Here is a 27,503-nt window from a genome sequence, read left to right on the forward strand (position 1 = left end):
TAATTATTAGCTGGTTGAAATAAAACCCTAGATGGTTGGAGAGCCTGGAGGACATGAATTTGGCCAGTGTGGTTTAAATTTTGAACTGTTATTTTGCAGAACCTGCAAACTTTCAGTCAAGTCCTGCTTGTTTTTTGGCAAACCCATAATTTCTTGATCATCAGGTAGCTCCCTCCCCCCCCCCCCCCCCAGCCTCTCCTACAGATCAAGCCTGTAGTCTCCATGGTCACCACAGTACAGAAGCTTAGAAAGAGGCTTTCCAAGCCCTGGATGTATTGTCTCTTGCTGGGCCCAAGTAAAAATATTTTAAATCTTTGTCTATTTTCTCAAAATGAGAGAAGCTTAGGAATGTGAGAGTGAAACAGCATGCTAAAGAGTGAGTCTCACACCCAGTGAGCGACACTTGACGTGTCTGAATGGGGGTGAAACAAGTTGAGGGTTTTAAGTCTAGCACAATGCGGACAAATGTCCTCTCCCTGAGCTATTGCCCCGACCTGTCCTCCTTGCTGGTGGTTTCCCAAGAGATGCTAATTAACGAACAGGCTTTCACAAACTGAGCAAGGTGGGCATGAGTGTATCCGGAGAGGGGACTCTGGCCTTGCCCCTCCAGCATTAAAGTTCATGTCACTCTTACACCAAGGAGCTCACAGTGCCACCCTCAGCCACTTGGCCCCAGGTTTCTGTCAGGAGGGCACCCCCCCAACCCTCCCATTTGACAGAGGAGCAGGCTTTAGGGGAGCAAGGGGACAAGGGTGGGTGAATAGTTAAGATGTCTCTGGAGCTGGGCATCAAGGATTGCAGTGATTCTATTTATTAGGGGGCACTGGCTCTCTGGGTGCAGGACATCTGGTACCAACCTGTGGGGGCTAGTAGCCAGCCCTCTGCAGCTGGCAGGCATGGAGTTGCCTGTTGTGATCACCCTAGATAAAAGCTAGGGTGAACACACACACACTCCACACACATGAGCTGGGGAAGAGATCCCTCCCGCACTTAGGGATTAGTGCCGGTGGGGTCTTGGCTCTCCAGCTGACAGAGGCCCCAGGGACATTCCAGGCTGTGGTGGTAGGGATGAAGGGGTCATGCCCTAATGATAACTAGGAGTGGAGAGACAGGTACTCCAGTAACAGCTGGGGAGGACGCAGCCCACCTGTGGGACAGGAGAGGGGCCCCTCTAGCTCCACCCTCTATGGCTAACCCTGCCTGTTGGATGATGGCTTCAGCAAGATCACACGTGAGAGTACACAGGGTGTGGTTATTTGCATAGCTCATGAATATGCAACAGAGGGCGGAGCCGCCCTGCGCTTGTTTTGCTTCTCATGAATATGCCGCAGAGGGGTCGGGGCGGTGCTGACTCCGAGCGCGGCGCGGAGGCCGGTGAGGAGCTGCTGGGATCCGGGTAGGTAGGGGACGTCGGTGTCTGTGTTGAGAGTTTCTGGAAGGAGGAGTGTGTGGTGTGACTGGGGGTCCCCAGAATGGGGTGTGCGTGGGGTTGAGGGTGAGAACAGGAGTGGGGTGTGTATGGGTGATTGGGGTCCCAGGTTGAGGGGTGGGTGTTTGTTGGCTGCAGGTGGTGGGAAAGGGGGTATGGGGTTTTGAGGCTTTGGAAGGGACGAGGCATGGGTAGGAGCAGGAAAGTCAACAAACTTTCCCGAGTATAACAACTTGGGCGGTGGGGGGCATGGCAGCAGGGAGGGGGTGATGGAGGGGAAGGGCAGGCTATGAATGCCAGGGTGGCCAGATACAGTGTGTCACTCAGCTCCATGTGTCACTGAGGGTCTCAGTACAGTGTCCCAGGGTGCCTATCGCTAGCATCACTGGTCCTCAGCCAGGGCCAGCTCTAGGATTTTTGCTGCCCCAAGCAAAAAATTTTTTGGCCGCCCCTGCTTTTTTTTTATGCCTCCCTCCCCGTCCCAGGCTCTGCCCCAACTCTGCCCCTTCCCAACCCTTTCCCCAAATCCCCGGCCCTGCCTCCTCCTCTGAGCGTGCCACATTTCCACCCCCCGCCATTGCCTCCTGCAGCTCCCTCCCGCCCTAGCTCACCTCCACTCCGCCCGCCTGCTCCCCTGAACACGCCACCGCTTTGCTTCTCCCCCCTCCCTCTCAGGCGAGGGAGAGGCAGCGCGTTCAGGGGAACAGGCGGAGTGGAGGTGAGCGAGGGTGGGGGGGAAATGCGGAAGAGCAGGAAGTAGCGGGGGGGGGTAGAGGACCCTCTCCCTGCCCCAGCTCACCTCCGCTCCACCATCGCCGCCTCCCCCGAGTACGCCGCCACTCGGCTTCTCCACCCTCTCTCCCAGGCTTGCTGCGCCAAACAGCTGTTTCGCGTGCGGCAAGCCTGGGAGGGACGGGGAGAAGCGGAGCGGCGGCGGCGCGCTCAGGGGAGCAGGCAGAGGTGGAGGTGGAGTGGAGGCGAGCTGGGGCGGTGGGGGCACGTTCCTGGGGCGGCGTGGCCGGCGCCAGAAAGCCACCCCTAGAAATGTGCCACCCCAAGCACCTGCTTGTTTTGCTGGTGCCTAGAGCTGGCCCTGGCCTCAGCCACACCCTGGGGCTGTTCCCAGCTCCCACTCCTTGACCTCTGGCCTCAGCCTGCCCTGGAGGATTCAACCTGTATCTCCTCCACAGCTCCTCCCGTCGGTTGGCCAAGCCCTCTGGGCCCTTGCCAGAGCCAGGCCCTGGACTAGCTCATAGAGTTGCCTGCAAAGGGTTGTGTGTCTGTGTCTCTGGGAGGACCCGGTCTGGTCAGACAGGGCTCACAGTGCCACCCTCAGCCACTTGGCCCCAGGTTTCTGTCAGGAGGGCACCCCCCAACCCTCCCATTTGAAGTCCAACCTGTGCCCTCATCAGCAACCCACTCTTTCCTGACCACCCCTCCCTGCATCCACCTCCTGCCTGCCTACAGCTGGACACGCCCTGCTGCCTCCACCCCTGCCTGGCCGTGTTTGTCCAGCATCTTGATCCCAGCCTCCCCACCCCAGCTGCTGAACACCTTCTACTCACCAGCACTCTCCATCTGCACGGCTCCCTGCCATCCTTCCTCTCCCTCCCGCAGCAGCCTGGGCTGGTTTCCCTCTGGCTACAACAGCTCACAGCCACTCTCCGTAAAGTAGCTAATAGGCTTCTCCTTCCTGCTGGAGGGGGAAGGTGAAGGCTCAGTTTTGCCTTTCACCCTCCTGGATCCGAGTGCCTGGTCAGCTGGGCTGGCCCCTAGCTCTGCAGGTGCCAGAGTCCCTGAGAGCAAGGGCTTGGTCCTGTCCATTGCACTGTGCTGATCCCTGGAGCCACTCAGGGCTTGGCCCTCTTGCTCTTTTCACTTTGCCTCCCCAGGCGTGGGCCTGGTCTGCACCACAGTTAGGTCAACCTAACTCTGTCAGTGTCTACACTACAGTGGGGCTCCTGCCGATATAAGTTCCCCACTACACTGACTTAATAACTCCACCTGTGGTGGAGGAGGAGTGCTTAGGGTGATGCAGTGTCTGTATAGATGCTGCGTTACTTAGGTTGGCTGTCAGCCCCAGATGTCAGCTGACAGCTGGAGTCTCCCTCCCCCCTCTTCCCAGTGCTGACAGCCTGAGCTGTCAGTCGGGCATAGGGCACACAGCTGGAACTGCCCCCTGACCTGGGGCCCAGGTCTGAGCCAGGGGGCTCAATTTCACAGCAGGGTGCCAACCAGCAGTGAAACTGACATTTTTGTCAGTTTCACAGCTGCTATTATTTCACATTTTGTGAGCCCTGTGTGGCTGTCATTGCCCCACAATGACTCACTTCAGTTGGTGCAAGCGCTCCTGGTGAGAATGTGCACCACTGGCAGAAGGAGAGCAGTATGGACACCAACAGCTGATTTAATTGCTGTGGTGGCTGTAGGTCAACCTAACTGAAGTTGACCTAATTTTGTAGTGCAGACAAACCCTTGGTCTCCTGTGCATCACTGTTAGCTGTGACCATGACTAGCTGCATGTAGCTTTGGACTCCTTCCTGCTCATTCCCTCTGCCTGTCCTAAGATAGTTCCTGGCCTGGTTTGAACGTTTCCAATATGAACATGGAGGTGTCCCATGGGAAGACCCACGTCAGAGGCCTGGCACCCTTGGGTATTCCCTCCCCTGCTTCAGCTTACCCTCTGCCAGTAACCTTGGCCTCCTTCTGTCTGAACTGTCCTCTGTCCCCAGGCCTGGTCTCCACTTAAAATCTACACTAGAAACTTGCATCAGCACCGCTGTAGTGCTTGCAGTGAAGATGCTCTAAGCTGACGGGAGAGAGGTCAATAGCTACGCTGGCAAGAGAAGATTTCCTGCCAACACAGTGCTCCCTAAACTGAGGGTTAGATTTTCCACACCCCTGAATGACATAGTTATAACGAAGTAAGTGTGTAGTGTATGTAGATCTAGCTTTAGCTAGATACTTTTTCTGCACTCCAAGGTCTGAATAATCCATGTGTAGTTGCGGCTAGGTGGATAGATGAATGCTTCTATCACCCTAGCTACTGTCACTCAGGGAGGTGGTGTTGATACATGGATGGAAAACCTCCGTCCGCCGCTGTAGCGTGTGTCTACACTACAGCATTACAGCAGCATCGCTACAGCACCTTAGCTGGGCTGCTGGAATGCCCATAGTGTAGACATGGCCGAAGTCTCCTTTGCTTGCTACTCTGCCCGTGGACTCTATCTTTATTGAGGCTCGTCCCGCAGGGATCTCCTCTCACCTTGATGATTTGTTTCCCTTCTCCATGTCCCAGTGTGGCCAGAAGCTGCAATCCACCTTCTTGCACCTATGCAGAACCCAAACAACGACTCCCGTGTCCTTGGACATCTTCTTTGGGTCCATGATTGGCTGTAGACACGGTCTACGTGGTTGGTCCTGTTCTCAACCCCTTCTGTGGAGCAACCTGGTCTTTTAGTAAGTATTTGATGACTGGCTCTTCAGTCTAGCAGACAAAGGTCTAATGAGCCAAGGCTGAAGCTAGAGAAATTCAGACTGGAAATAAGGTAGACATTTTTAACAGTAAGGGGAATTAACCACTGGACCAACTTACTAAGGCTTGTGATGGATTCTCTAGTACTGGCAAGATTTCAAACAAGAGGGGATGTTTTCCTAAAAGCTCTGCTCTAGTTGGTCAGGGAAGTCCTATGGCCCGTGTTACATACAGATGATCACTGTAGACCCTTCTAAGTTCTATGACTCTATCCCATGAACCCTATAGCCGGCTCTTGTATCCCTACTTGACCTCCTCCATGAGCCTTCTCCTGTGGTGGCCCCTGAGACTTGTCTTCCTCCCAGGACTCATCTGTAAGCAGCTTAATTCTCCCTGGGGCCTGAACCACTTTTAAATCCTCTTCCACTTGATTCCTCGCCTGTGGACCACCCGTGCTGTAATTGAATCGCTGTGTAAATGGTTCAGTTATCTGCAGAGCCCACAGGGGCCTGGCCTGAGCTGTGTGGTTGTCTGCAATGGTGTTGGGGGTATGTCACTTTTGGGGTGCAGGAGGATTCCCCAGGAGTGGGGGAGGCAGGCTGGGGGCACAGATCACTAGAGGAGTGTCCCTCCGTGACCATCCTTGCCTCCCCCAGCACCTGCCCACTGAACCACTCGCCCCGCAGCAGGCAGGAGAGCCAGAGATATTCAGATCCTGCCTCTGTGCAGTCTGGCTTGCCCAGGGATTGGCACAAGCTGGGATCTGTTATCCACTGAAGGGAGAGCACTGTGCAGGGTCTCAGAGCAGAGCTCAGGAGGTAAGGGAGGGGCGCTGACTGCTGGCAAATGGTGATAGCGCTAGGAATCCTCACTCAGCTGGAAGGTCTGGTGATGCCAGGGCCTGGTGCGGGAGGAAGGCAAGGGGCATGGGCAGGAGGCTGCAGCAGTGTTGGGAAGAAGCAGGAGAGGGTCAGGGGGCACAAGAGGAGTGGGCATGAGGAAGAGGGAGGAGTGGGAAGGGGGTATTGATATGGGGGGAGGCAGGGTGTGGAGAAGGGGGCTATGTGTGGATGGGACATGGGGGGTATTAGCATGGGGAGGCAGAGTGTGGGGGAGGCAGTGGGGAAATGTGTGTGGGGGGGTACTGGCACAGTGGAGGGAAGGCAGGGTGTGGGGAGGGGGTGTGGTGTGGATGGGATATAAGGGGTATTGGCCCAGGGGGAGGTAGGATGTGGGGAGTATTGGCATAGGGAGGAGGCAGAGTGTGGATGCTATGTGGAGTGGGTTGGCACAGTAGGAGAAGGCAGGGTTTCGGGAGGGGGCATGGTGTGATGGGGGGGGTATTGGCAGGGGGGAAAGCAACTTCCGCATGCCTAGTCTTCCCTGATGCTTGTTCTGCCCCGCAGCCCCCGTCAATTCCCTCCTGCCCCGCCCTCCCAGCACCCCGCGATTCGTGCGCCGCCCTGTCTCTTAGAAGCCCGTGTGGGGTTGGCACGGGACCGCCACCCCTTCCTCTCCCTGCTCCGGCTCTGGCTCGCTGCGCAGATTCAGGCAGGAGCCGGCCGCCGCGGCGCAGCTGGGCCGCCTCGGATCCCAGCGCCGCGCCAGGAGGCTGGGAAATTGGGTGAGCGGGAATTGGGGAGAGAAACCCGATGGCTTCCAGATGTGCCCGCCCCGCCCGGCTTGGCTGGGGCAGCTGTGACGCCAGCTCCCCGGGGCGGGGCGGAGATCGGTTCCCACTGCGCCGGGATGGGGAGACTGTGACTGGGGGTGGGGGGCGGGTTAGGAGACGGAATGGGGGAAGCGGGTGGGGCTGGAGAAGAGGGGGGATAGGGCAGCAGGAGTGGTGGAGGGGAGGGGGAAGGGAGGCAGAAGAAAAGGGGAGTGGAGCGGAGCAGGAGTGGGCGGGGTAAGGGAGGCGGGGCTGGGGGGAGTGGGACGGGTTAGGGGGTGGGGCTGGGGGAGAGAAGAGGGGGAGTGAGGCAAGAGGAGTGGTGAAGGGGAGGGGCTGGGGGGAGAGGAGATGCGGAATGAGTCAGGAGGAGGGGTGAAGGGGAGGGGCTGGGGAGGGTGAGGAGAGGGGGAGTGGGGCAGGAGGAGGGGTGAAGGGGAGGGGCTGGGGGAGTGGGGCGGGGGAGGGAGGCGGGGCTGGGGCTGGGGCTGGAAGGGGAGGGCTCGGAGTCAGGCCCTCGGAGCTAGCTGGTTTTTCTCGTCCCTGCAGCCTGAGTCACGGGAGCTTGTGCACCCCAGCCCGGCCTACGATGAGGCAGCTGCCGGGAAGGTGAGCCAGGCTCCCAGCGGCCGGCCCAGGAGAGTCCAGCTGGTGCTGAACCACGCTTGACCCAGAGGGGTGTGGGCACCGTGCGTTGGGGGCCAGGTTGGCACCGGGAGTTGGCACTGTGTGGGTGGGGAGTCAGCGCTGTGAATGGGACAGGGCTTGGGGCGTTTGTGGGGGAGTGAGGCGTTGGACCTGTGTGCAGAGGGCTGGGTGGGGCTGGGGACTGGCACTATGTACAGGGGCTTGGCATGTGTGGGGAGGGCTGGGGGTGTGGGCCGGGGGTCTGGCACTGTGGAGGGTGTTGGCTCCATATGTGGTGGTAGGGGTGGGGAGTTGGTGCTGTGTATGGGGGTGCTGAGGGGAGGCAAGGGTCTGGCACTGTAGGGACATGAGAGTTTGGAACTGCGTAGGGAGGAGCAGGGGGTTGGCACTGTGTGGGGGGGTAGGGGTGAGAAGTTGGTGATGTGCATAGGGGGCTGAGGGGAGGCAGGGGTCTGTCACTGTGGGGGGGGGTGGGAGTTGGCACTGAATAAGGCGGGGTGGGTGTTTGGCACCATGTGTGGGGGTGGGGTGGGGAGTTGATACTGTGCATGGGGGCACTGAGGGGAGGCAAGGGTCTGGCACTGTGGGAGGAGTGCTGGGGTCGGCACTATGTGTGGGGTGGGCAGGGTGGAAGTTGGGGTAGGGGACTTTGTTTGGCAGCTGTACATGGGGTGCAGAGCAATGGAGGTCGAGGTGCGGCTGGGGCTGTGCAGTGAGTGTGGGGCCTGTGGTGGTACAATGTCCTGCGTGGCTAGGGGGCATCCTCGGGAGGTGACAGCATGATGTGACCAGAGGGAGGCGGGGGCTGATGGGAGCCATGTGGGGCTTTCACAGGAGCAGCAAGGAGGGGGCTGCAGCTGGAGCTGAGGGGCATGCTGGAAAATCAGGCCATGGCTGGGAGCTGGGGTGGGGGTGGGGAGGACCAAATCTGACTGCTCCTTTCTAAGACAGCCCTGATCTACCATCTCTCACCTAGGGGCTGACGTGTGCACTGAGTTCATTGAGCCTCAGCCCAGGTGCCACCATGGCCTCCCAGACACACCCCCTGCGCCCCCCACCTCCCTGCCCTACCTCCAATGGCAGCATGGGGGCCAGAGGTGGGCAGCCGGCAGGCAGCCCCGAGACAGGTACGTGCTAGTGGGTAAGGGAAGAGTAGAGGGGGACTGGGATGGAGAATAACAGAGCTGGGGAGCAGCTCGCTTGAGTGATGGGCACAGGGGAATGAGGAGCATCACAGAGTTCAGAAAATGCCTGGGTGTGTGGAGTGGGACACAGAACCTTTCCCCTCTGGGGCCATCCGCTCTGATCCTGCCCCAGGCTGACTCTGGGGGTGGGAGGTGGGACACAGGGCCATGCTTTTCAGGGGTCCATCTGTGAGACAAATTTGAGTTCTCAGAATGGTGCAACCATCACAACCCCCCAGCACTGAGCATCTGTCAGCGCAGACCCTGGAGAGCCATGTCCACCCCGGAATGGCTAGTCTGCAGGGGTGGGGTTGCTTGGGCTGTCTGGGTTGCCCCTGCTGGGGGGCTGGCCAGGGCAGTGACTGCTCTGTGGCTGGGCTCTGAGAGAAGCTCTTTCTCTCCCCCTGCCCCAGGTGACACTTGCCTGAAGCCGCCAGTTGGGCCCAAACCCCGCATGCTGCCCAAACCGGCTGTACCTGCCAAGCCCTGCACCCCGGCACTGTCCCCTGGGTCGCGGCCTCCCCGCCTCGAGTTCCCCTCTGCCGAGAAGATCAACCTGCTGGCGGGTCCCAAGCCATACGGTGGCAGCAGCACAGCCCTTAAACGCCTGTCCTTTGGCCTCAAGAGCCCCCCAGGGGAGACCTCCAATGGGAAGGGGGCACCGCCACCTGCAGTGGGAGCCCCACTCTGTACCACGGAAGAGAGATCGCTTGCTCCTGTGACGCTCCCTGATCAGGGGCCCCTAGGAGTCCTCAAGGGCACTGCCCCGTTCAAAGTGAAGCCGGTGCCAGTGGCGGCCAAGCGGGAGCGCTTCCCCGGCACCACAGTGGAAGAGATCTTGGCCAAGATGGAGCACCCCTGCAAAGAGGGGTCGGGCAGTCCTGACCCGGCCTGGGGCCCGCGCTCAATCTTCAGCCCTGATGGCAGCTCCCGCTTCGGGCCCAAAGGCTATGCCGCCTTTCGGAGACAGCCTAGTGCTGAGGGAGGGGAAGGTGATGCCATTGCCCCCCGCTTTGAGGCCTCCTGGGTATCTGGGCCCCCCGAAGCACAGGAGAGCAGAGCGTCCTGTGGGGACAAGCCGGTCGCTGGCAGGATGAAGAGGGAAGGAAGCCCGAGTCCCATTGGAGAACTTCCACCAGAGCCCTCAGATGGAGAAGCAGAGAGACACCCTGGCTCAGCCTCCAGGGAAAGGTGAGGGGCTGATGTGCAGAGGTGGGGCATGCAGGACATTGTGGGTAAAGGCCTTGTCTGTTCTGTGCTGGAAAGGGTGTGTGTGGAGGAGGAGTGGGCAAGGTGTGCTGCACTACATTATGGGTAAGAATCTGGCAAAGGCGCTAGGATCTGGTGCCAGATCTTCCCCCCAGGGAAGCGGAGAGGAAGCCAGAAAGGGGATTGTTACATGGTGCTTCCTGGATGTAGAGGAGAATCCTAGAGGCATCCAAACAGCTCTTTGACACCTGTATAAAATCAACCCGGTAGTTAGATGAGTGCAGCTCTGCATATGGACAAGACCTTAACACTTAATACAGAGTTAGCCTGTGGAACTCCTTGCCACAGGATGTGGCTGAGGTCACAAATTTGGCATGATTCCCAAAGGGAGTGGATATTAGATAATTGTAACATGTCCACAAGGCCTTGGTTTATTTTGAGTTGGTTAGGAATGCGGTTAAGCTAAACCAAAATAAGCTGTTCAGTAAGGGTCCACATGTCAGGACTGTGTGCTTGGTTTAATTAAACCAAGGTGAGTTGACAGTAGATGAGGCCTGGGAGATGTTCCCATTCCCTGAAAGCTGGCAGTCTGAGACACACAACATGGAGGTACGTGGCGAGAGTGCCAGGTAGGAAGGAACCCTGGAGAAATGTTTGGAAGAGGAGAGTGGACCTGGAGCATGATCCTGGTGCAGGGGACACTGGGTGGCTGGTGTGGGAGAGGATGGGAGAAGATCAGCTGTGGGCAGGTGGTGAGGTTCTCACTGGCTTTGGATGTGAGGGTGAAGGGCTCTTAGTAGAGAGGAGAAGGGGCCATCAATGGAGGTGGGAGTTGAATGGGATGCAACTGTGGAGTTAGAGAGGACAGGGTGGATCCTGGTGAAGATAATAGTATCAAGCTCTTCTGGAGAGCTTTAAATCCATAGATCTCAAAGCACTTTCCCAAGGAGGTCAATATCATTATCCCCATTTTACACATGGGAAAACTGAGGCACAGGGAAGGGATATCCAAGGCACTCAGCAGCAGAGCTGCAAATAGACCTCCGGAGTCCAGTGCCCTACCCGCTAAGCCATGCTGCCTCCATCCTGCTGACTAAAATATTCCTTGTTCTGGAGACTAACCCCCCATTTCTCCATGTTTTCTCTCTCTCAGTGGCTCCTCCCCAGCCAGCGCCAGCTGCAACGGGGACCAGTCCGGACGCAGAAAGCCGCCGTCCCCCCCTGGTGTGAGTTCTCGGCTCGCCCCCTCCAGCGTGGCAGCTGCTCTGCTCAGTGCTCTCCTTCCGGGCTCTCCTGTCTCCTCCTGGGCTCCCTCTCTCTGGGGTGCGTGTCTCCTCTCCCTTCTCTGCCAGCCCTAGGGCACCAGCTCCTGCAGCTCTCCCGGGAGGTGAGGCCATAGGAACTCAAGTGTCCTCAAGTGTCCTGCATGGCACCATGGGTCCCCCACTTGTTGAGTCCTTGGCACATTGAACCTCCCCCATGCATGGGAAGGGAGTGATCAAGAACCCAGGTGTTCCATGGGTCTCTGGGCCTATTGAACCTCCCCCAGGCATGGAAAGGGAGTAATCAAGAACCCAGGCATCCTGCATGACACCATGGGTCCCTGAGCCTATTGAACCTCACCCAGGCATGGAAAGGGAGTGATCAAGAACCCAGGTGTACTGCATGGCACCATGGGTCCTCCACCCATAGGCTCCTAGGCCAATGCTGTTTTATCTCGCCCAGCCCTGGGGAGCGGGTTGGACACACGAGACCACGCCAGCCAATATAATCAGGATCTCCTGAGGGGGGTGCTTCCCCCCGTGGCAGCAGCCCTGGGTGGTTGGCCCAGGGGACTGGGAACCCAGCGCTCACTCTCAGTCTGTATGCCTGCACCCAGGAGGGAGCAGCCCTGACTCACCGTGTTGGGCTCGCTGACCTGGCAGGTATGCAGCAGGCGGGCGGTTCCCAGCCCCACTGGGCCCTTGGCCAAACCTCTAGGCAGGGAGGGTGGAGAGGGCCCGCCCCCCCCCCCAAGCCACTCCTCTCAGGATTCCTGGGAGATAGCCAGGAAGAGGTTAACCATTAACTCCCTTTTCCTGGTGGGGGCGGAGTGGGGAACTGACACTGGGGCCCCCTTCCCTTCTCCCTGGTGGGGGAGGGGGCATCTGACCCTCCTGCCCTGGGGCTGGGGGTCTCCAAAGCCCTGAATGCCACTCTGCAGCCATATGGCTTGATTCCTCCTGCTTCCTCCTTCCTCCTCCTCCTCCTCTCTGCCTTCATCTCCCTGCCATGGGGCTCCTCGCAGTGGGGAAGGGGCGGGCACCCTAGATCATGGGAAGCTGCAGCTGAGGCTAAGCTAGGGAGCTGGGCGTGGGACAGGAGCCAGGCTGGAGGGGTCGCCTGAGCCCAAAGGGTGGGACAGGGCTAGGCAGCAGCACCCCCAAAGGAGATTGGGATCCAGCTGGGCTGAGTCACATGGGAAACATCTTTAATGCCTCCAGTGAGACACTTCACATGGGGAAGGGACACTCTAGTGGGGACCCGGGCAGCGGAAGTCAGGGGGCATCCAAGGGTGATTCCTGGGTGGTGGAGGTCAGAGGCTGTCTGAGGGATGGGGGGAAGCCTCAGGCGGTGTGGGTTGGGGGGAAAGCAATGTGTGTGGGGGGGTGTAGTCCTGGGGGTTGGGGGGCCATCCGGCAGGGGGAGCCCCAGATGCTGGGGGTCGGGGGGGTGAGGAAGCCCTGGGAGCTTGAGGTTGGGAGCTGTCTAGGGGATGGGGCACAGCCCTGGACACTGGTGGGGGGAAGCTCTTGGTGATGGGGGTCATGGGCCATCTGGCAGATGAGGGGGGAAGCTCCAGGCGCTGGGGATCGGGATGCACCGGGGGATGGTGATGGAAGCTCTGGGCAGTGGTAGTTGGGAGCCGTCTTGGGGGGGAGCCCCATCAATCTGGGGGGGTGCATGGATAATGATCTCCCGTTCTTCTCACAGTTCGCCTTGGCCCGGACCTGTCCCATCCCTGTGGCTCCTGCTGAGCTCCCGTTCAGGGTGGCCCCTGGCAACTCTGCTGGCCTTGCCCTGGCCCCAGGGGCCCTCTACCTCCCTGCCGAGCATCCTGCCTCAGCCCTGGGGTCCCCTGCTGTGCCTGCCGAGCTCCCTGCCCTGGGCTCGCCCCCTGCCCACACTGAACTCCCCACCAGTGTTGGGCCCGGCTTCCCAGGCACCCCTGAGTCTCTGGCTAAGTTCCCCATAGGCCTAGTCCCGGCCCCTGATGCTCCAGCTGAGCTCTGCCACAGAATCTCCTGCTCCCTGGGGTCTCTGGAGGCTCCTGGTGAGGGGTCCCAACCCACCTCTGGCCTCCCTGCAGGCATGGCACCAGGCACTCCAGATGCCCCCGCAGAGCTCCCCCGTAGCCCCCCTGCAGGGCGGGCCCTGGTCCCAGGCATCCCTGCTGAGCTGCCCCACAGAATCACTCACTCCCCAGGGGCCTCCAAAGCTCCTGTTCCATCCCCAGACACCCCCAATCTGTGTCCTAAGCTCCCCACCAGAGTCTCTTGGTCTCCGGGGTCCCCCGATGGACCCACTGAGTCCCCAGTGTCCCCATACAGCTCCCAATCTCCTGAGCGGGGCTCCCCTTCACTCTCCAGTGATGCGGAGCCATTCACAGGGCCTGCGCCAGCAGATGAGGACTTCCAGTGCCCACAGCTGGGGCTACAGCGCTCCTCAGATGGGGTGGTGCAGCTGCCAGACAAGGAGCTAGGAATGGGAGTGCTGCGGGGCTCCCTGGCTGCCCTGCCCAGGGGAGGGCCCCCCCACCCTGGGCCACCCCTGGAGGGTGAGTCCAACTGGAACCTGTCACAGTCATTTGAGTGGGCGTTCCCATCCCGGGCTGTGGAGTGGGAGCCCCCCAGGTCCCCCCTTAGAGAGGCAGATGACTCTGGCCTCTCTGAGCAGGGGGACTCGGAAGGGGAGGGCCTGGCCCCCAGCCCCAAAGGGTCTGAGGAAAGCAGCAGCTCTGAGGGGCAGAGGGCAAGGCAACTCAGCACTGCCCTGGATTGGCAGGACGCCGAGGCTGCAGGGAGTTCTGCCCGCCTGGATGGTGCCATGGGGGCCCCATGTGATCAGGGAGCGACTGAGGTGGGGGGCCTGGAGGCCACATGTCCTGGGGGCCCCGTCGCACAAACGGAGGCAGCCGTGGCCGAGCTGAAGGGCCCTGCAGTGGTGGATGAGGTGGCCACTATCTGGGAGGAGCAAGGCAGGCCACTGCTAGGCGCCCCCCTGCGGCTGACTGAGCCAGAGCCAGACCAGGAGCAAGCCGCCCCAGTCCTGTTGTCTGACACTCCCCGGCCAGTTGGTGCTGACCAATGCCAGGAGGACGACTTGGCGTCAGTGGGGAGCTGCCAGGAGGGCCTGAGGCCAGGCAGGGCGGGTTCTGAGCCACATCCCAATGCACGCTGGCTGGATGAGCTGCTGGCATCACCCCCGCCCAGCGCAGATGAGACCAAGAGAAAGGGCACGCCCGAGCCCAGGGACCCTGCAGGGCCAGAGGTAAAGGAGGGGTGACCGTCTGCGGGAGGGAAGGGGGGATCTCTTGGCACCGGGGGTGGGTGGGATGGGGGGTGGGAGGAGGACTTCGTCTCCTCAGTGTGTGTCTCTCTCTCCCCAGGCCCAGCTGGAGGTGCTCTCCCCAGGGTGAGTGTGGGGGAGGGGTATCTCCCCACGGTGAGTGTGGGGGGTGTCTCACTGTGGGTAGAGCACCTCCTGCTGGATCTGGGGACTGTGGGGGGGCATCTCCCAAGGGTATGTGGGTGGGTGGGGTATCTCCCCAGGCCCAGCAGGGGGCACTCTCCCCAGGTAAATGTGGGGGAGGCGAAAGCCCCCTTCTCAGCCCATCCCTGCTGGGACGAGGGGTGGGTGTTCTACGCTGAGCAAGCTGGGCTCAGTTCTGCAGGGCTGGGCATTGGCCGCTGGCAGAGTGTGCAGAGCAGTCGGACAGGTTGGGCAGAGGCAGAGTGAAGCATGCTGGGGCGAGCTGGGACAGGGAGAGCCGTTGAAGGCAGCCATAGAGCTGGCCTCTCCTGGGCTATCCCTCTTGGGGTGCATGGGGTGGCCTGCCACAGCCATGGCCAGGGAGGCTGGCAGGATGTCTGTCCTGGGGCGACTCTTGGCTAACTTGGAGCTGCGGGATGAGGCTGGGCGTGCTCAGCAAGGGAGTGAATGGAGCACTCCCTGTCTGGCTGTGAGTACAGATGGTGCTTCTGGCAGCATCTGGGTGGGGGGACCCAGGAGACCTTGTTCCTGTGGCCGCTCCGCTGGGCTGGGTTGGGTGGGAGTTAAGATTGGCTGGGGCTGCCCAATGAGATCTTGCTCCTCCCAAGTGCTGTGGCAGAAGGGCTGTCCCTGAAAGCAAAGGGCATTGGGGCAGGATCAGAGGGGCTAGTGAACCGGAGACCTCAGGAAGGGTGAATGAATCTCCTGCCTGTCTTGCTGGGTGGAGGGTAACCCAGGACCCCAATGCTGCAGCTATGGGGGAAGTGCCCCCAAGAGACAGATTCCCCTGGAATCCTGCCTGCCTCTCATACAACCTGGCCAGTTTGGGAGGGAGAAGCTGATCCTCTCATATCCCCTTCCCCACAAACTCTTTCCTCTTTTAACCCTATTCTCCTTCCCCCCCCACCCCTCAGGATCTCCTTGGTTGGTCGCGGAAGGATCTGTGCAGCGAGTTTGGCATCAGAGGGGCCCACCGGGCCGGTGAGTTTGGCTGGGCTAGCGAGACTGGCATGGGGAAGACAGAATGGCCCGGCAGTTACAGAGCTGGTGAGACAGAGCAGGATGGGGAGTTTGGCACCGGCACACGGGACTGGAGTGGCGTGTACAAAGAGACAGAGCTGCTGGGTGATTCCAACGTGGGACACAGAAACTGGCCTGACGCCTACGGCATCGGGGACAGCTGCCGGCAGGAAGGGGAGTTCAGCCCCGGCAAGCCAGACTGGAGCAGCCAATACGACATTGGTGGTGCCGACAGCTCGGATGGGGAGTTCAGTACCAGAAAACTGGACTGGACCAGCACCTACGGCATTGGGGACAACACCCAGCAGGACAAGAGGTTCAGTACCAGCAAACCAGACTGGACTCCTGAGTACAGTGTGGGTGATACAGCCCGGCAGGATAGAGAGTTTGGTACCAGCAGGCCAAACTCTACCCATGAGCCTGGTGTCGGTGATATTGACCAACAGGATAGAGAGTTTGGTATTCGCAAGCCAGACTGGACCCGTGAGCACGGTGTCGGTGATACAGACCAGCAGGATAGAGGGTTTGGCACCAGCAAGCCAGACTGGACCCATGAGCACGGTCTCAGTGATACGGACCACCAGGATAAGGAGTTTGGTGCTGGGAAGCCAGACTGGACCCATGAGTGCAGTGTCAAGACCAGTGGGCAGGGTAGAGAGTGGACCCGTGAATATGAAGTTGGCAATACTGCCCAGGAGGACAAGCCAGATTGGACCCGCAAGTTCAGTGATGATGCCCAGCAGGACAGAGCGTTCAGCCCTGACAAGCCAGCTTGGCTTGGTGAATATGACATTCACCATATAGATCAGGAGAGTGCCTTTGGTTCTGGTGTTGGAGACCCCGACAGCTCAGCCCAAGAGCCTGGTGCCAGGAAGCCAGGGTGGAGTGGCACCAACTGGCAGGAGAGCAAGTTTCTCTTTGCTAGGAGGGATTGTGTCAGCGATTTCAGGATCGGAGGAGCTGAGCACGAAAGCCAGTATGGTGTCATTGGGACTGAGCGGGCAGGTGGCTTTGGCTTGAGTGCTTTGGATCCATCTGGTGCCATCAGGACCCTGGGCCCAGCAGAGCTTGGAGAGAGCCAGACTGACTGGGCTGGCCATACCAGGACTGTGGACCTGGATGAGCCCAGAGAGGCTGGTGTGGGACACTCTGACTGGGCCCAAGATCTAGGACTCCATGGCATAGGTCCCTCTGTTGGCCTGGGGGCAATCAGTCCTGAGGAGCCCAGCAGGGGATGGATGGACTGGACAAATGAACTGAGCGTGAGCAGCATGGATCCGTCTAGCAGTCTGGGGATGGAGGGCTTCGATACACCCAGAGAGCCTGGCGTGGGGCAGCCAGATGGGGCCAGCGACCTCGGTACGGGAGGCCCGGCCACAGCCTGTGGCTTCGAGAGCGTGGGCCCAGCAGAGGCCAGTGCGAGACAGACTGACTGGAGCCATGAGTTCGGCTGTGGGGACGAGGGGTCCGCTGAGACCGGGGAGGCTGGAGCAGGGCAGATGGACTGGGCCAGCGAGGTCAGGATTGGACGTGGGAAACAAACCAATGCCACAGCCATGACTGGCTTGGAGCTGCATGGAGACAGGTGAGGGCTGCACTGAGTGCATGAAGGTTGGGCAGAAGTGTAGGGTGATCCATCCCAGCCTTCACTGCTCATCGGAGCAGGTGGTGCCCCACCTAGGCTGGGTTCTGGTCTCAAAAAGCAACTGTTTTCAGAGGGGAAGGGGGGAGATCTTGTCCCAATCCCAGTGTGGGGCTGTTCAGACAGAGTACTCCCATTGTGGAGATCAGCACTGCTGCACTTGCCTAAATGGCAGATGCCTGCTGCTGAGCTCATTGCTCTCAAACATTCTGCAGCAGTGAGTTCCACTGCTTAACACCTCCTCTCCTTGGGGACGCCTCCCGTGGACTGCCACCCAGCATGGTCATGTGCCTTCTCGTGCTGGCTTGATCCGGGCAGCTGAGTTGCTTTCCACCCACCACCTGTGGACCTCCTCCTTCCTCTCCTGTAACCCTCCTTGCTTCGGCGCCTTGGCTTTGAGTCAAAGAGCTGCCATGACCACTTGAACATTCCCGTTTGCATCTTCGTCCCCTTTCTCACTGGCTCAGCTGGCCTTGGCTTTGAGCTGCCCGTGGCCCTGCCAGGAGTTCTGTTGTTCACCCACAGCCTGTTTAATTCAGACCGGGAGGCAGCTGCCCAGGCAGAAGGCGCTAGCCCATCCTTATGTCTCAGGGCAGTTTTATGCTTCAGCGTAGGCAGGATGTCCGCCCAGAGAACCACTCCTCTGCCTGCCCTGGGCTCCAGCGCCCAGGCGTTTCCCTCCCATCTCTGTGTGCTGAAAGGAGGATGCCCACCTCTGTTCAGCCCCCTGAATCAAAGCCCAGCTTCCTTCCCTCTGAGCTCCCCCAGCCCAGTCTAGAAAACCCCTTTCTAGCTCGCCCTGAGAGTCGACCAGGGGTGGCCAGACGCAGGCCCCCTGGCCCAGGCGGGCAGGCTGTTCCTTACAACACACCTTAGATTGTGTCTGTTGAATTCCATCTGTCGCTGGGTTTCCTGGCCTCGGTGGGTGGCCTTGGCCATCCAGTAGCTTTGTCTCATTGGTGAATGTTGCTATCCATCTATTTTCTCCTCCTTTGTCCAGCGTGTAGTCTATGGTGCATCAGGCCCACGGGACTTTCTGCCACTAGCTTCGTTGTGCTAGGAGAACAGGCCGTCCATTCTTGCAGCGCTTCCTGTTTTCGAATCAGAGATAGCGCTTCCCCTCCTGCCTCGGCTCCCGTACTCTCAGTAGCCTCGAGTGCAGGGTCTTTTGTCTAAGCCATTAGAGCCACTGAGCAAACTCATTAGCCCAACTGGAAGTGCCTTCAATGGACCTTCTTCCGAGGTGCTCTGTGCTTTCTGAGAACTTGAGCCCCTTTCAGCTGTCTCAGATTGCTACCCCCCCCAAAAAAAGGACCCCCCCCAAAATCATTAACCACTGTGGAAATTGGAAGCCACTGTGGTTGGGGCAGTTCTCTGGCCTGTGTCATCTTCCGGATCCTAGTCACCTGAGCCTCATCAAATGACACATTCAGATTAGGAGGGAAGGCCACACTTTGAACAGATGGCCAAGGGAGGTAGTGGATTTTTCCATCCCTTGGTGTCTTCAGATGAAGCCTGGCTGCCCTCCTGGAAGACACATTGAACCAAACACAAATTACTGAGCTCATGATGGGGGTAACTGGCTGTGTTATGCAGAAGGTCGGGCTAGATGATCAATTGGTCTCTTCTGGCCTTAACACCTATGGAAGGGGAAAGTTCCAGAATTGTGGGGGAGGGTCCCTTGCCAAGAACCCTTCCCCCAACAGCTGTTGTGTGTACTTTGTGCTTTTCCCCACTGGGTGCTGTCTGAGGGCTGATCGCCAGCAGCAGCCTCTAGTCCCAGAGGAGAACACCAGCAGGTAGAGGGAGGAGAGCTTAGCCAAGGCGTTGGAGCAGAGTGGGGAGCTCTCACTGTATGGGAGCTGTGCTGCTTTGGAGACATCTCGTGTGCTGTGGTGCTCCCCTTAAAGCATCATCAGCACCCCCTTCCCTCCCGTGTAGTAGCTGTTCCCAACCGGCCTCCTTTAGTTCACTGGCTTAGTTCTTCAGATTCCTTCCCAGCTCTCAGGCAATGTGTCCCTTTCATGTTCCTCCACGGGGTCCGACAGCTTCACTTGGCCCATATGGAGTATCCCGGGGTTGGGATCCACATTCCCTGTATGCTGCACAGCTGCACAACGGCCAATTTAGCACCACGCAGGCGCTCAAGGGACCTGCTCAGGGACCTTCTGCAGTCTGGGGGAGAGGCAGCCCTACCCTGGCCCCAACCTAGTCCAGCCCCCAACCTGACCTGGACCTGTCATAGCCGGGGTGCCCCTCCCTGAACCCAACCCCGGCCCGGACCTGTGGAGAGGTGCCTATCCTGTGTCCCAGCCCTGGAGCTGCCATGGCGGGGGGAGATGCCTCTCTCCCCCAGCCCAGGTGCTGCTGCAGGGAGAGAGAGAGAGAGCTGGGGCAAGTCCTGTCTCCCCGCCATAGCCCTGGAGCACCCTCCTGCACCCCTAATCCCTCATCCCCACCCGGAGCCTACTCCTCCCCTGCCCCAGCCCCAAGCCGTTCATTCCCGGTCCCACCCCAGAGCCCACATCCCCAGCCGGAGTCCTCACACCCCTGTACCCCAACCCTCTGCCCCAGCCCTGAGCCTCCTCCCAAACTCTGAACCCCTCAGCCCCACCCCCACCACATGAATTTTGTTACGTGCACCAATATGAAGGTGATGTGTCACATATCACCTCCATATCAGTGCAGATAACAAAATACATTCTGCACACGGATGGGAAAAATTAGAGGGAACACTGGTTGGGGTTTCCAGGTGGCGGTCCATGCTGGATGGAAATGTGCTGACGTCCCACAACAGCTAAGTACCCCCTTCACAGCCTGGGAGCCTATGGGCTTCTGGCACATGGCTTCCCCCTCTGGAGTCCCTGGAGCAGTCCTGGTTCCCCATTAGCTTCTGATACAGGGGATGCATCCACAGAAGGGGACCCTTCCCCCCGAACTCACAGCAGCGCTCTGGTCTGCATGCTCTGCAGGAAGGCTCTGGCACGTAAGAACTCAGGCTGCAGTTGGTGGTGGATGATGTAATTGGTTCTGGAGTAGCTGTCCAGTTGTCGGAGATCATGGGAACCAGCCAGCAGTCAGTTGTTGCATGGGGCTTGGAACTCAATGTCCTGGCTGCTGGCTAAGCTGGGTTTGCACCGCTTCCAGGGTTGTAGCGGGGCGCTGCCCAGGATCAGGGCCCTGCAGAGCTAACAGCCGAGCCATGGCATCTAGGCACCGCCAAGAGCAGTGTGTTTCTGCCCCCCACTTTTGGGGTAGCTGAGGCTGTAGATGTACCACGTGTGTCCTTCATCCTGTGTCTGTGCATCCGTCACTCTGCCGGCCCTCCTCTCAGGCTGCCCATCAGTGTGCTGTCCACGCGCTCTACTAACATGCTCCATTTGTCCTCCTTGGAACAGGGAGAGAACCTGGAGGAAGATCTTCCAAAACACAAAGAGAGCCACTACCCTCAAAGCCCCAGTTGAGCTTCCCAGCATTCGGGGCCAGATGCTGGGAGTATCCAGTGTTTAAAAACTGCCTCTGCCCAACCTCTGGAGTGGGCTGATCAGCCCCAGAATCTGCATCCGCTGACTGGCCTCTGATAGCCTGTCAGGTTCCCATTCTCTTCTTCCCAAGCCCCAGACCCTGCTGACTGAGAGTGGCAGCACTGGGCTTCTCCTCTCTGGCTGGCATGTTCCTTCCCTGACGCCAGGGATCTTCTGGGTGCTGGGGCCTGGCTCTGTTGTCCCACCTGTTGCTCTAGGCTGTGCACCCCTCCTGTGGCTCTCTGAAGGCCTCTGCCAGCTGCTCCCAGGCAGGACACCTTCCCGCCCTACCCAGTGAATTAGGTTAAAGGAATCAGAATGTGTCTGGGTTCTATCCCCAGCTCTGCTATTGAACCCCCGGGCAAGTCGCCTCCCTGTCCCTTGCCTCAGTTCCCTCATGGGGATAATGATTTTGATCTTCTTGGAGGGAGTGTTTGTGCCCTAGAGTTAGTGCTACATTGGGGTGAGTTGCGCTCATTTCCTGGGCAGGTGCCCAGGCCAAGCTGCGAGGAGCCCCATCTGTTGTATGCCCCATAAGGCCAGGTGAGGGGACTGTAGATGTGGGCTTCGCGCGCAGCGAGGGGGGAGCAGAGGAAGCTGGGAGGGGAGTATGGGGGAGGGGAAGCAGAGGAGGCTGGGAGGGGAGTGGGGGAAGGGTCTGGAGCAGAGGACTGGGGCATGGGGGGCTCCATGGACCAGGGACAGCAGGGTCTCACTGTTCTCTCCCCCAGCAGTGGCCCCGGCAGCCCCCAGCTCTCTGGCCCGAGCCCCCTTCTGGAAGAGATGTTGGCCAAGGCAGTCGCCCAGCGCAAGAGCCCCAGAGAGGAGAGGGGGCTGCCTCCTAGCCCTGACGCTCACCCCTCTCCCTTACCACAAGAGGAGGATGGCGGGCCCCGGCCCGAAGGGGATGGCGCACCCAGCCCGTCGGATGCCACGGACAGGGGCTGGCTGCCAATAGAAGCGAGGAAGCTGAGCCAGCCAGGGTGCTGTGGGAGCCAGCCCTCCCCGCCAGGCGAGGACTTCGCCTTCCTGGAGGTGACCCTGGGGGATTTCCCAGCAGCCTCTGCTCCCTCCTGGGCCTGGTGCTGGTTGTGGTTGGGTACATGGGCCTCCTTCCCCCACCACTCATGTCCACATTGGGAGCCGGGACTGTAGGGGGCAGGTGACCTCGAGCCCCCACTTTTCCCTGCCCGATGGGGACACCAGGCGGTGACTGGCATGGGGGCATCGTGGGCTGCCTTCAGAAGGGAACTCTCCCCATGCCCTCCCTGATGACCCTCCAGCTGGGGGACCCCATGTCTGGGTTGAGAATCCCCCACTGCCATGCTGCGGGGGAGCCTGACTGGAAATGTCCAGGGCTGGATGACTAACCCTTCATTGGCTTTAGTGAGTCACATAGGCTCTTGATCATGTACCAGGGCCCCCGAGGGAGTACACCCATCCATACCCACTTCCTTGTGGGTTGCCTCTGGGATTGGGTCCCTCTGAGGGGTTGACTGGGATTGCCCCTGCTGGAGTCCCAAGGCAGATGGGGCAGCCTGGCACCCCCATGGGCTTTCCCCTTATGGCTCGGCATGGGTCCGCGGCTCTCCTGGATCAGTAGCCATAGCAGCTGCGGGGTTGGTGGGCAGCGTGGTGCTCCTGTGGGCTCTCCCCTCGCATCTGGGCACTGATCAGTATCTCCCTCCCCCCCGGGGCATGTATGGGACATGTACAGGGCATGGAAGTTCTTGACAGCACCATCTACCGGAGCAGAGCCAACCTGGGCCGCAAGCGAGGTCACCGGGCACCGGCCACGCGCACTGCGGGCACCCTGGCACTGTCTGAGGTGGAGGTGGCCGACTGGATGTTCCAGGACTCTACAGGTGGGACGTGGGGTGGGGCATGCTGTGGCTCGCTGGCCAGCCTGGTGTTGATCTGGCTTTCTGTTCAGTGGTGTGCCGTGATGTTGGCGTGGTGTTTGTCTTGCATGCTCTTGGCGTGCTGTTAGCGTGTGGTCCTGTGTCGGAGGGGTGTTGGCATGGCCGTGGTGGATGTTGCCATGTGGCATGATGGTTACGTGTGTTTCTGGGTGGCACATCATTGTGGGTGGGGGGTGTATTGGGGGTGTTATAGGGCATGGTGTTGGTGCCCCACTCCCGGGTGGAGCGTGTGTGTTGGCGTGTGAGCCCACATGGCACCGGCACCAATGCACATGTGCTGCCGTGGCAGTGGCATTGGCGTGTGTCCCCACGCAGTGGCGGTGCTGATGTGTGGCCCTGGGTGGCCTGACACTGACCCTGTGTCTCCCCTCAGAGCCCAGAGCGATGCGCTGGGTGTCCTCAGATGAGGAGGCGGCAGAGGAGCCCCGGAGCCGGTGGACACGGCCCTCGCTGGCGGCCAAGGGGTTGAAGGTGCCACTCTTCCCAGGCCTGAACCCCTCAGCTCTCAAGGTAGTGCCTGCCAGGGCTCCTGGGCCGGAGGAGGGGTGGGAATGATCCGGGGTGCCCACCAGGGATGCAGCCAGTGCCCATGGGATGTTGAGAGGGCTGAGTAGGAGAGGGAGTGGGAAGGGGGTGAGGAGGAGGGGTCTTGAGAGGAGAAGTGGGGCTGGGGGGTGAGGTGGGTTCTGGAGGAGGTCTTGGGTGGTGAGGAGCAGGATGGGAAGTGTGGGGGGAATAGGTTGGGCCGGCATGTCCCCTTGGCTCTTGGGGAGGAGGCAGGGGACTCTGTGCACTGTCCCTACCCCAAGCGCCTACTCCATAGGTCCAATTGGCCAGAAACTGCGGCCAATGGGAGCTGCGCAGGCAGCACCGGCAGGCAGGGGCAGTGCACGGAAACCCCTGGCCCCCCTCCCAGGGGCTGCAGGGATGTACTGGCCACTTCTGGGAGTGGCGCAGGGGCAGGGCAGGCAGGGAGTCAGCCTTAGCCCTGCTGCTCTGCTTACCAGGAGCCGCCCGAGGTAAGTACAATCTGGCCGGAGCCCGTACCTCTCCCCACCTCCCGCACCCCAACTCCCTGCCCCAGCCCTGAGCCCCCTCCAGCACCCAAACTCCCTCCCAGAGCTTGCAGCCTGTCCCCCCTCCTGCACCCTAACCCCCTGCCCCAGGCTCAGACCGGAGCCCCCTCCCATACTCTGAACCCCTCCACCTCAGCCCAGTGAAAGTGAGTGAGTGTGGGGGAGAGCGAGCGAGGGAGGGAAGGGCGATGGAGTGAGCAGGGCGGGGTCTTGGAGAAGGGGCGGGGGCGGGGCCTCAGAGAAGGGGCAGGGCAGAGGGTAGGGCAAGAGTGTTTGGGTTTGTGTAATTAGACAGTTGGCAACCCTATTGGGGACGGTCAGGGGGACGTGCTGTTTGTGGGGTGGGGGTGGGGGGGTGATGTACAGACAGAGACAGGGCATCTGTGTGTCTGTCTGAGACACCTTCCCCGCCTTCCCCCCCCCCCCACACACAGGCCAAGCTGCGGGGCCGGAACCGCTCTGCAGAAGAGGGGGCCCAGCTGGGGGAGGCCAAGCCAACCCCTCCCAAGGAGCCCCACGTCCAGCGCTCCAAGTCCTGCAAGATTCCCGGCTTGGGGGGAAAACCCCTGGTGCTGCCCCCCAAGCCAGAGAAATCCTCAGGGTGAGTGTGTGTGGGGGTGTCTCTGGTGGGAGGTTGGGTTTGTGGGTTTCAGCAAGTGTCTATGCACCTAGGGGTGTTAATGGGAGGCTGCAGGTATTGGGGGGGTGCATAGACCCTGGGGGGTTGGGGCTGTGTAGATGTGATGGTGTCGGGGGGCGTAGACCCTGGTGGGTGAGAAAGTTCTATCCTTTTCCTGTCAGCTCTGTCATGGCCGCTGCCTCCTCGCCCCCTAGGTCAGATGCCACCTCGCCCCACTGGCTGCAAGCGCTGAAGCTGAAAAAGAAGAAATCCTGACGGCCCCATTGAGGTGAGGGCCCCATGTGCCTGCACCGAAAGCTGCATCGCACTTCCACTGTGGCAGTTTGCACACGACATGCTGCACACCCAGCAGAGCTCTGTGCAAAGTCACGTCCGGCTGGTGCGATGCACAATCCCTCTTGCAAATGGGTGTGACACCGCCAAGGGACACTTGGTCCAAACCCAGGGGTGTAACACGTGTACAAGTGGGCTGTCAGCCAGTGGAAATCGGGCAGCCGGAGCCCAGACTGGGCTCTGGTACCTCAGATCTCAGACACATGGGTGCAGGACGTGGTTTTTGGGGAAGGTCTTGGCCCCTGGCCCCCTGGGTGCTCCTATGGGAGATTTCCCGTTCCCGTCCCTGGGCAGAGCAGGTGGGGGCTGTGCTGACTCCAGGGAGGTCAGGCTGGTGGTATCCTTCACCCCTTGCTTCCTGAATTCCAGCAATGAGCCATGTGTGACTCAGGCCGGAGTGCAGCAAAATGGTGTGGCCAGCGGCTCTTAGGGTTCCTTGCACCACCTAGCGGACAGTGTGGTGCTTAGCACCTAGTCCTTCCTCTGGGGCATGGCTCTGAGCCTGTCTGGGGAGGGCAGGAACCAAGCCGGTTGAAAGGGGATATTCACACTGAACAGCAGGGGAACACTTCCTGACGGGGCAGATCCAGCTGGGAATCGTCCCCCCTGCCAGAAGGGCCGGGAGCCCCATCGTTCCCTGACAGGGGGATGGATCTGGCCAGGGAATTCCTCCCCCTCCCCAAATAGCCACGAATGGGTCTACCTAGGAAAACATCCTTCTGGTGCCGAAGGGCTGGGAGCCCTGTTTGGCACTATACAGTTGCCTTTATGCCACTCAAGCTTAGATCCTGCTGGAGAAACAGGCGTGGACTGCTTGGGCTAGGGAGAATCTTCCTTGACAGTGTGGAGCACATGACACAAGCTGTGGCTATCCAGGCTCCCTTCAGAGGGGCAGTGACATTGCAGGGAGCCAGTCTCTCCTCTCTCTTCCAGGCCTTTCTCTCCTGCTGCTGGGGCTGGGACAGCTGACTCTCCAAAGAGGCTCGTCGGGGTGGAAGAGGGGACGGCGCAGTGATGGGAGACTCCCCTCCGCCCACCGTGCACAGCTGGGACCTGCACAGGGCTGTTTGGGGGTGGAAGTGGGGGCAGAGGAGGCACATCTATGCACTTTGTATCACACTCGCTCTCTCCCCGAGCTGCCGGGTCCCTCTGTCCCCGTCCCTGCAAGCTGGCTGCTTCCTCCGCTCTGCCCTTTATACCATGTACCTGGTCTAAAGCCTCTATTATTTTGTAATTGGTGACAGGGCCCAGCCCTGACCCTTCCCCTCTATGTCGCGGGCAGGGGGAGTCCTGGGGCTAGGGAGTTGGCTCACTCTCTGCTGCTATCCTACACTTTCCCAGCCAAGAGCAACAGATTACTTTTTCTATGCCACTTGACGAAATAATAAACGATTTTGGGTAATGGTGGGGGCAGCTGCGGTCTTGGGCTTGTCCCTGTTACGTCGTATCCCTTTGACCTCCTGGACCTTGCTCACTAGGCCATGCTCGGCCAGCAGGGGGCAGAGGATAGCACCCTGCAGAGTGCCTTCTGGAGGACTGGCACAAGGGGAACCCAGCCCTGACACCCTGAGCTCCTTGGATTGCTTGTTCCCCCAAGCCTCACAGAATTCATCTCCGCTGGGCTGCTGGGGGCTGTTGGGTTGGGGGGTGCAGGCCATTCTTGTGGGCTCTGGCTCTGGGCCAAGCTGCTGGTGGAGTCCAACCCTGGCGGGGGAGCTGGGCTGCAGAATCTGAGCCCTGTCGGGTGGCTGCTTAGCTCGGGAGCTCTGGCTCTGTAGTGCTGAGTGGCTGAGGCAATCTGGCAGTGACACCTTGCCTGCCCCAGGTCCTGTCCCTCGCCTCAGGCCCAAAACTTTTCCTTTCCTCTTCTGCCTTCTCCCCCGGTCCCCACTCCCCTTCTTCCAGGGGAAAGGGTCTGGATCCATCACAGGCTAGAGACTCAGCTGCAGTAAATCAGCTTTATTGACCCCGGTGGAGCCATGGCCCATTGACCCCAGCTGGGACCTGGCCCTGGAAATACAGTTTCTTTCTAAGGCTAGGTGAGCTGACTGTGGTCAGGAATATCCACCCCATTGTTGCTCTGCACTCAGGGACAGGTGTGGCCTATGCTAAGGAAAACTCGGCCATGTAATTCACCCCAGAGCAGCTTTTGGATAGGTTGTGAGTTGAAGCCTTAGTGCAGGTGTGGCTCAGGTGCTCTTACTGGCACCTCTCCATTGAGCATTGCCCCAGGCATGACAACTATGATGGGTTCACAGCCCACACCCATGGACCTCCCCGGTACGTGTTGTGTGATGTGGGCCAGTTCACAGAGCCAGATGGAACGTCTAACAACTTCTTAAACGTAGTTGTCTCACCTGGAACTGGCACCGGGCACTAGCACAAGGTTTGGTGCAGATCAGTGCTGTCATTTGAGGGACGGGTGCTTTCCTACTCTGGTTTTTACGGGCGTAGCCTATTGATAGGCCCTTATCTCCAGAAGCCCTGGCCCAAATGATGAGTGGGATGGTCTGTCCTCTCCTTAACTGATCTCACCATCTGTGGAGAATGATGGTCCTGCATTTTGCCCATGGAGATAAAGCCATGCATGGAACAAGGGGAGGCCTCATGGCAAAGACATTGGACTGAGATTCAGCAGCTCTGGCTTCAGTTGTGCCACACACTTTCTCTCCCCAAATTATTTAGGCCCAGATCCCTAAAGGTACTTAGGTGCCTAAATTCCATTGATTTCAGGAATCCTTTGGGGGTTGGGTTGCTGTTCCCCATCAATGACACTGAGGTGACTCAGATTCCAAGGCCAGTAGGGAACATTGTGACCATCTTTTCTGCCCTGTGTAACACAGGGCAGGGACCTGTCCTCAAACCATTCCTTAACTAGAGTTAGAACTGGAGCGTAACCATGTGTTCTTCCCGTCCCTGCCTTTGTCTTGGTTTTGTAGGCTGTAGGGCCAGCCAGGAAATGGTCTTCCCAGCCTGG

At 59.6% G+C, this 27,503-nt stretch overlaps 1 protein-coding gene across 7 annotated transcripts; it reads left to right on the top strand.

The window, feature by feature from the left end:
- Nucleotides 1–1,335: 1,335 nt before the first annotated feature.
- Nucleotides 1,336–25,939, top strand: TNKS1BP1 (tankyrase 1 binding protein 1). 7 transcript variants are annotated; one of them, XM_084631563.1, is made up of 13 exons: nt 1,336–1,396; nt 4,728–4,888; nt 8,201–8,351; nt 8,822–9,599; nt 10,771–10,843; nt 12,591–14,147; nt 15,284–16,974; nt 21,287–21,590; nt 22,273–22,420; nt 22,851–22,987; nt 23,988–24,154; nt 24,355–24,461; nt 25,460–25,939. In XM_084631563.1, exons 3-12 carry the CDS (start codon nt 8,249–8,251, stop codon nt 24,446–24,448), a joined length of 5,052 nt encoding a protein of 1,683 aa, XP_084487689.1. In that variant the 5' UTR covers nt 1,336–1,396; nt 4,728–4,888; nt 8,201–8,248; the 3' UTR covers nt 24,449–24,461; nt 25,460–25,939. The 7 variants fall into 7 exon arrangements, with proteins under 7 accessions (XP_084487689.1, XP_084487687.1, XP_084487686.1 ...); XM_084631561.1 differs by lacking the exons at nt 1,336–1,396; nt 4,728–4,888 and adding exons at nt 6,412–6,528; nt 7,126–7,281; XM_084631560.1 differs by lacking the exons at nt 1,336–1,396; nt 4,728–4,888 and adding exons at nt 6,412–6,528; nt 7,126–7,185.
- The last annotated feature ends 1,564 nt before the right edge of the window (nt 25,940–27,503 follow it).

This window comes from Lepidochelys olivacea (assembly GCF_965140295.1).
Source record: "Lepidochelys olivacea isolate rLepOli2 genome assembly, chromosome: 6".
NCBI lineage: Eukaryota > Metazoa > Chordata > Testudines > Cheloniidae > Lepidochelys > Lepidochelys olivacea.

Bases quoted from the DNA above. Each gene is read 5' to 3' on its own strand.
- TNKS1BP1 (XM_084631563.1), top strand. From the start codon at position 8,249: ATGGCCTCCCAGACACACCCCCTGCGCCCCCCACCTCCCTGCCCTACC. The intron at 8,352-8,821 runs GTACGTGCTAGT...CCCCTGCCCCAG, and splicing joins GGCAGGCAGCCCCGAGACAG to GTGACACTTGCCTGAAGCCG. The intron at 14,148-15,283 runs GTAAAGGAGGGG...CCCACCCCTCAG, and splicing joins GGGACCCTGCAGGGCCAGAG to GATCTCCTTGGTTGGTCGCG.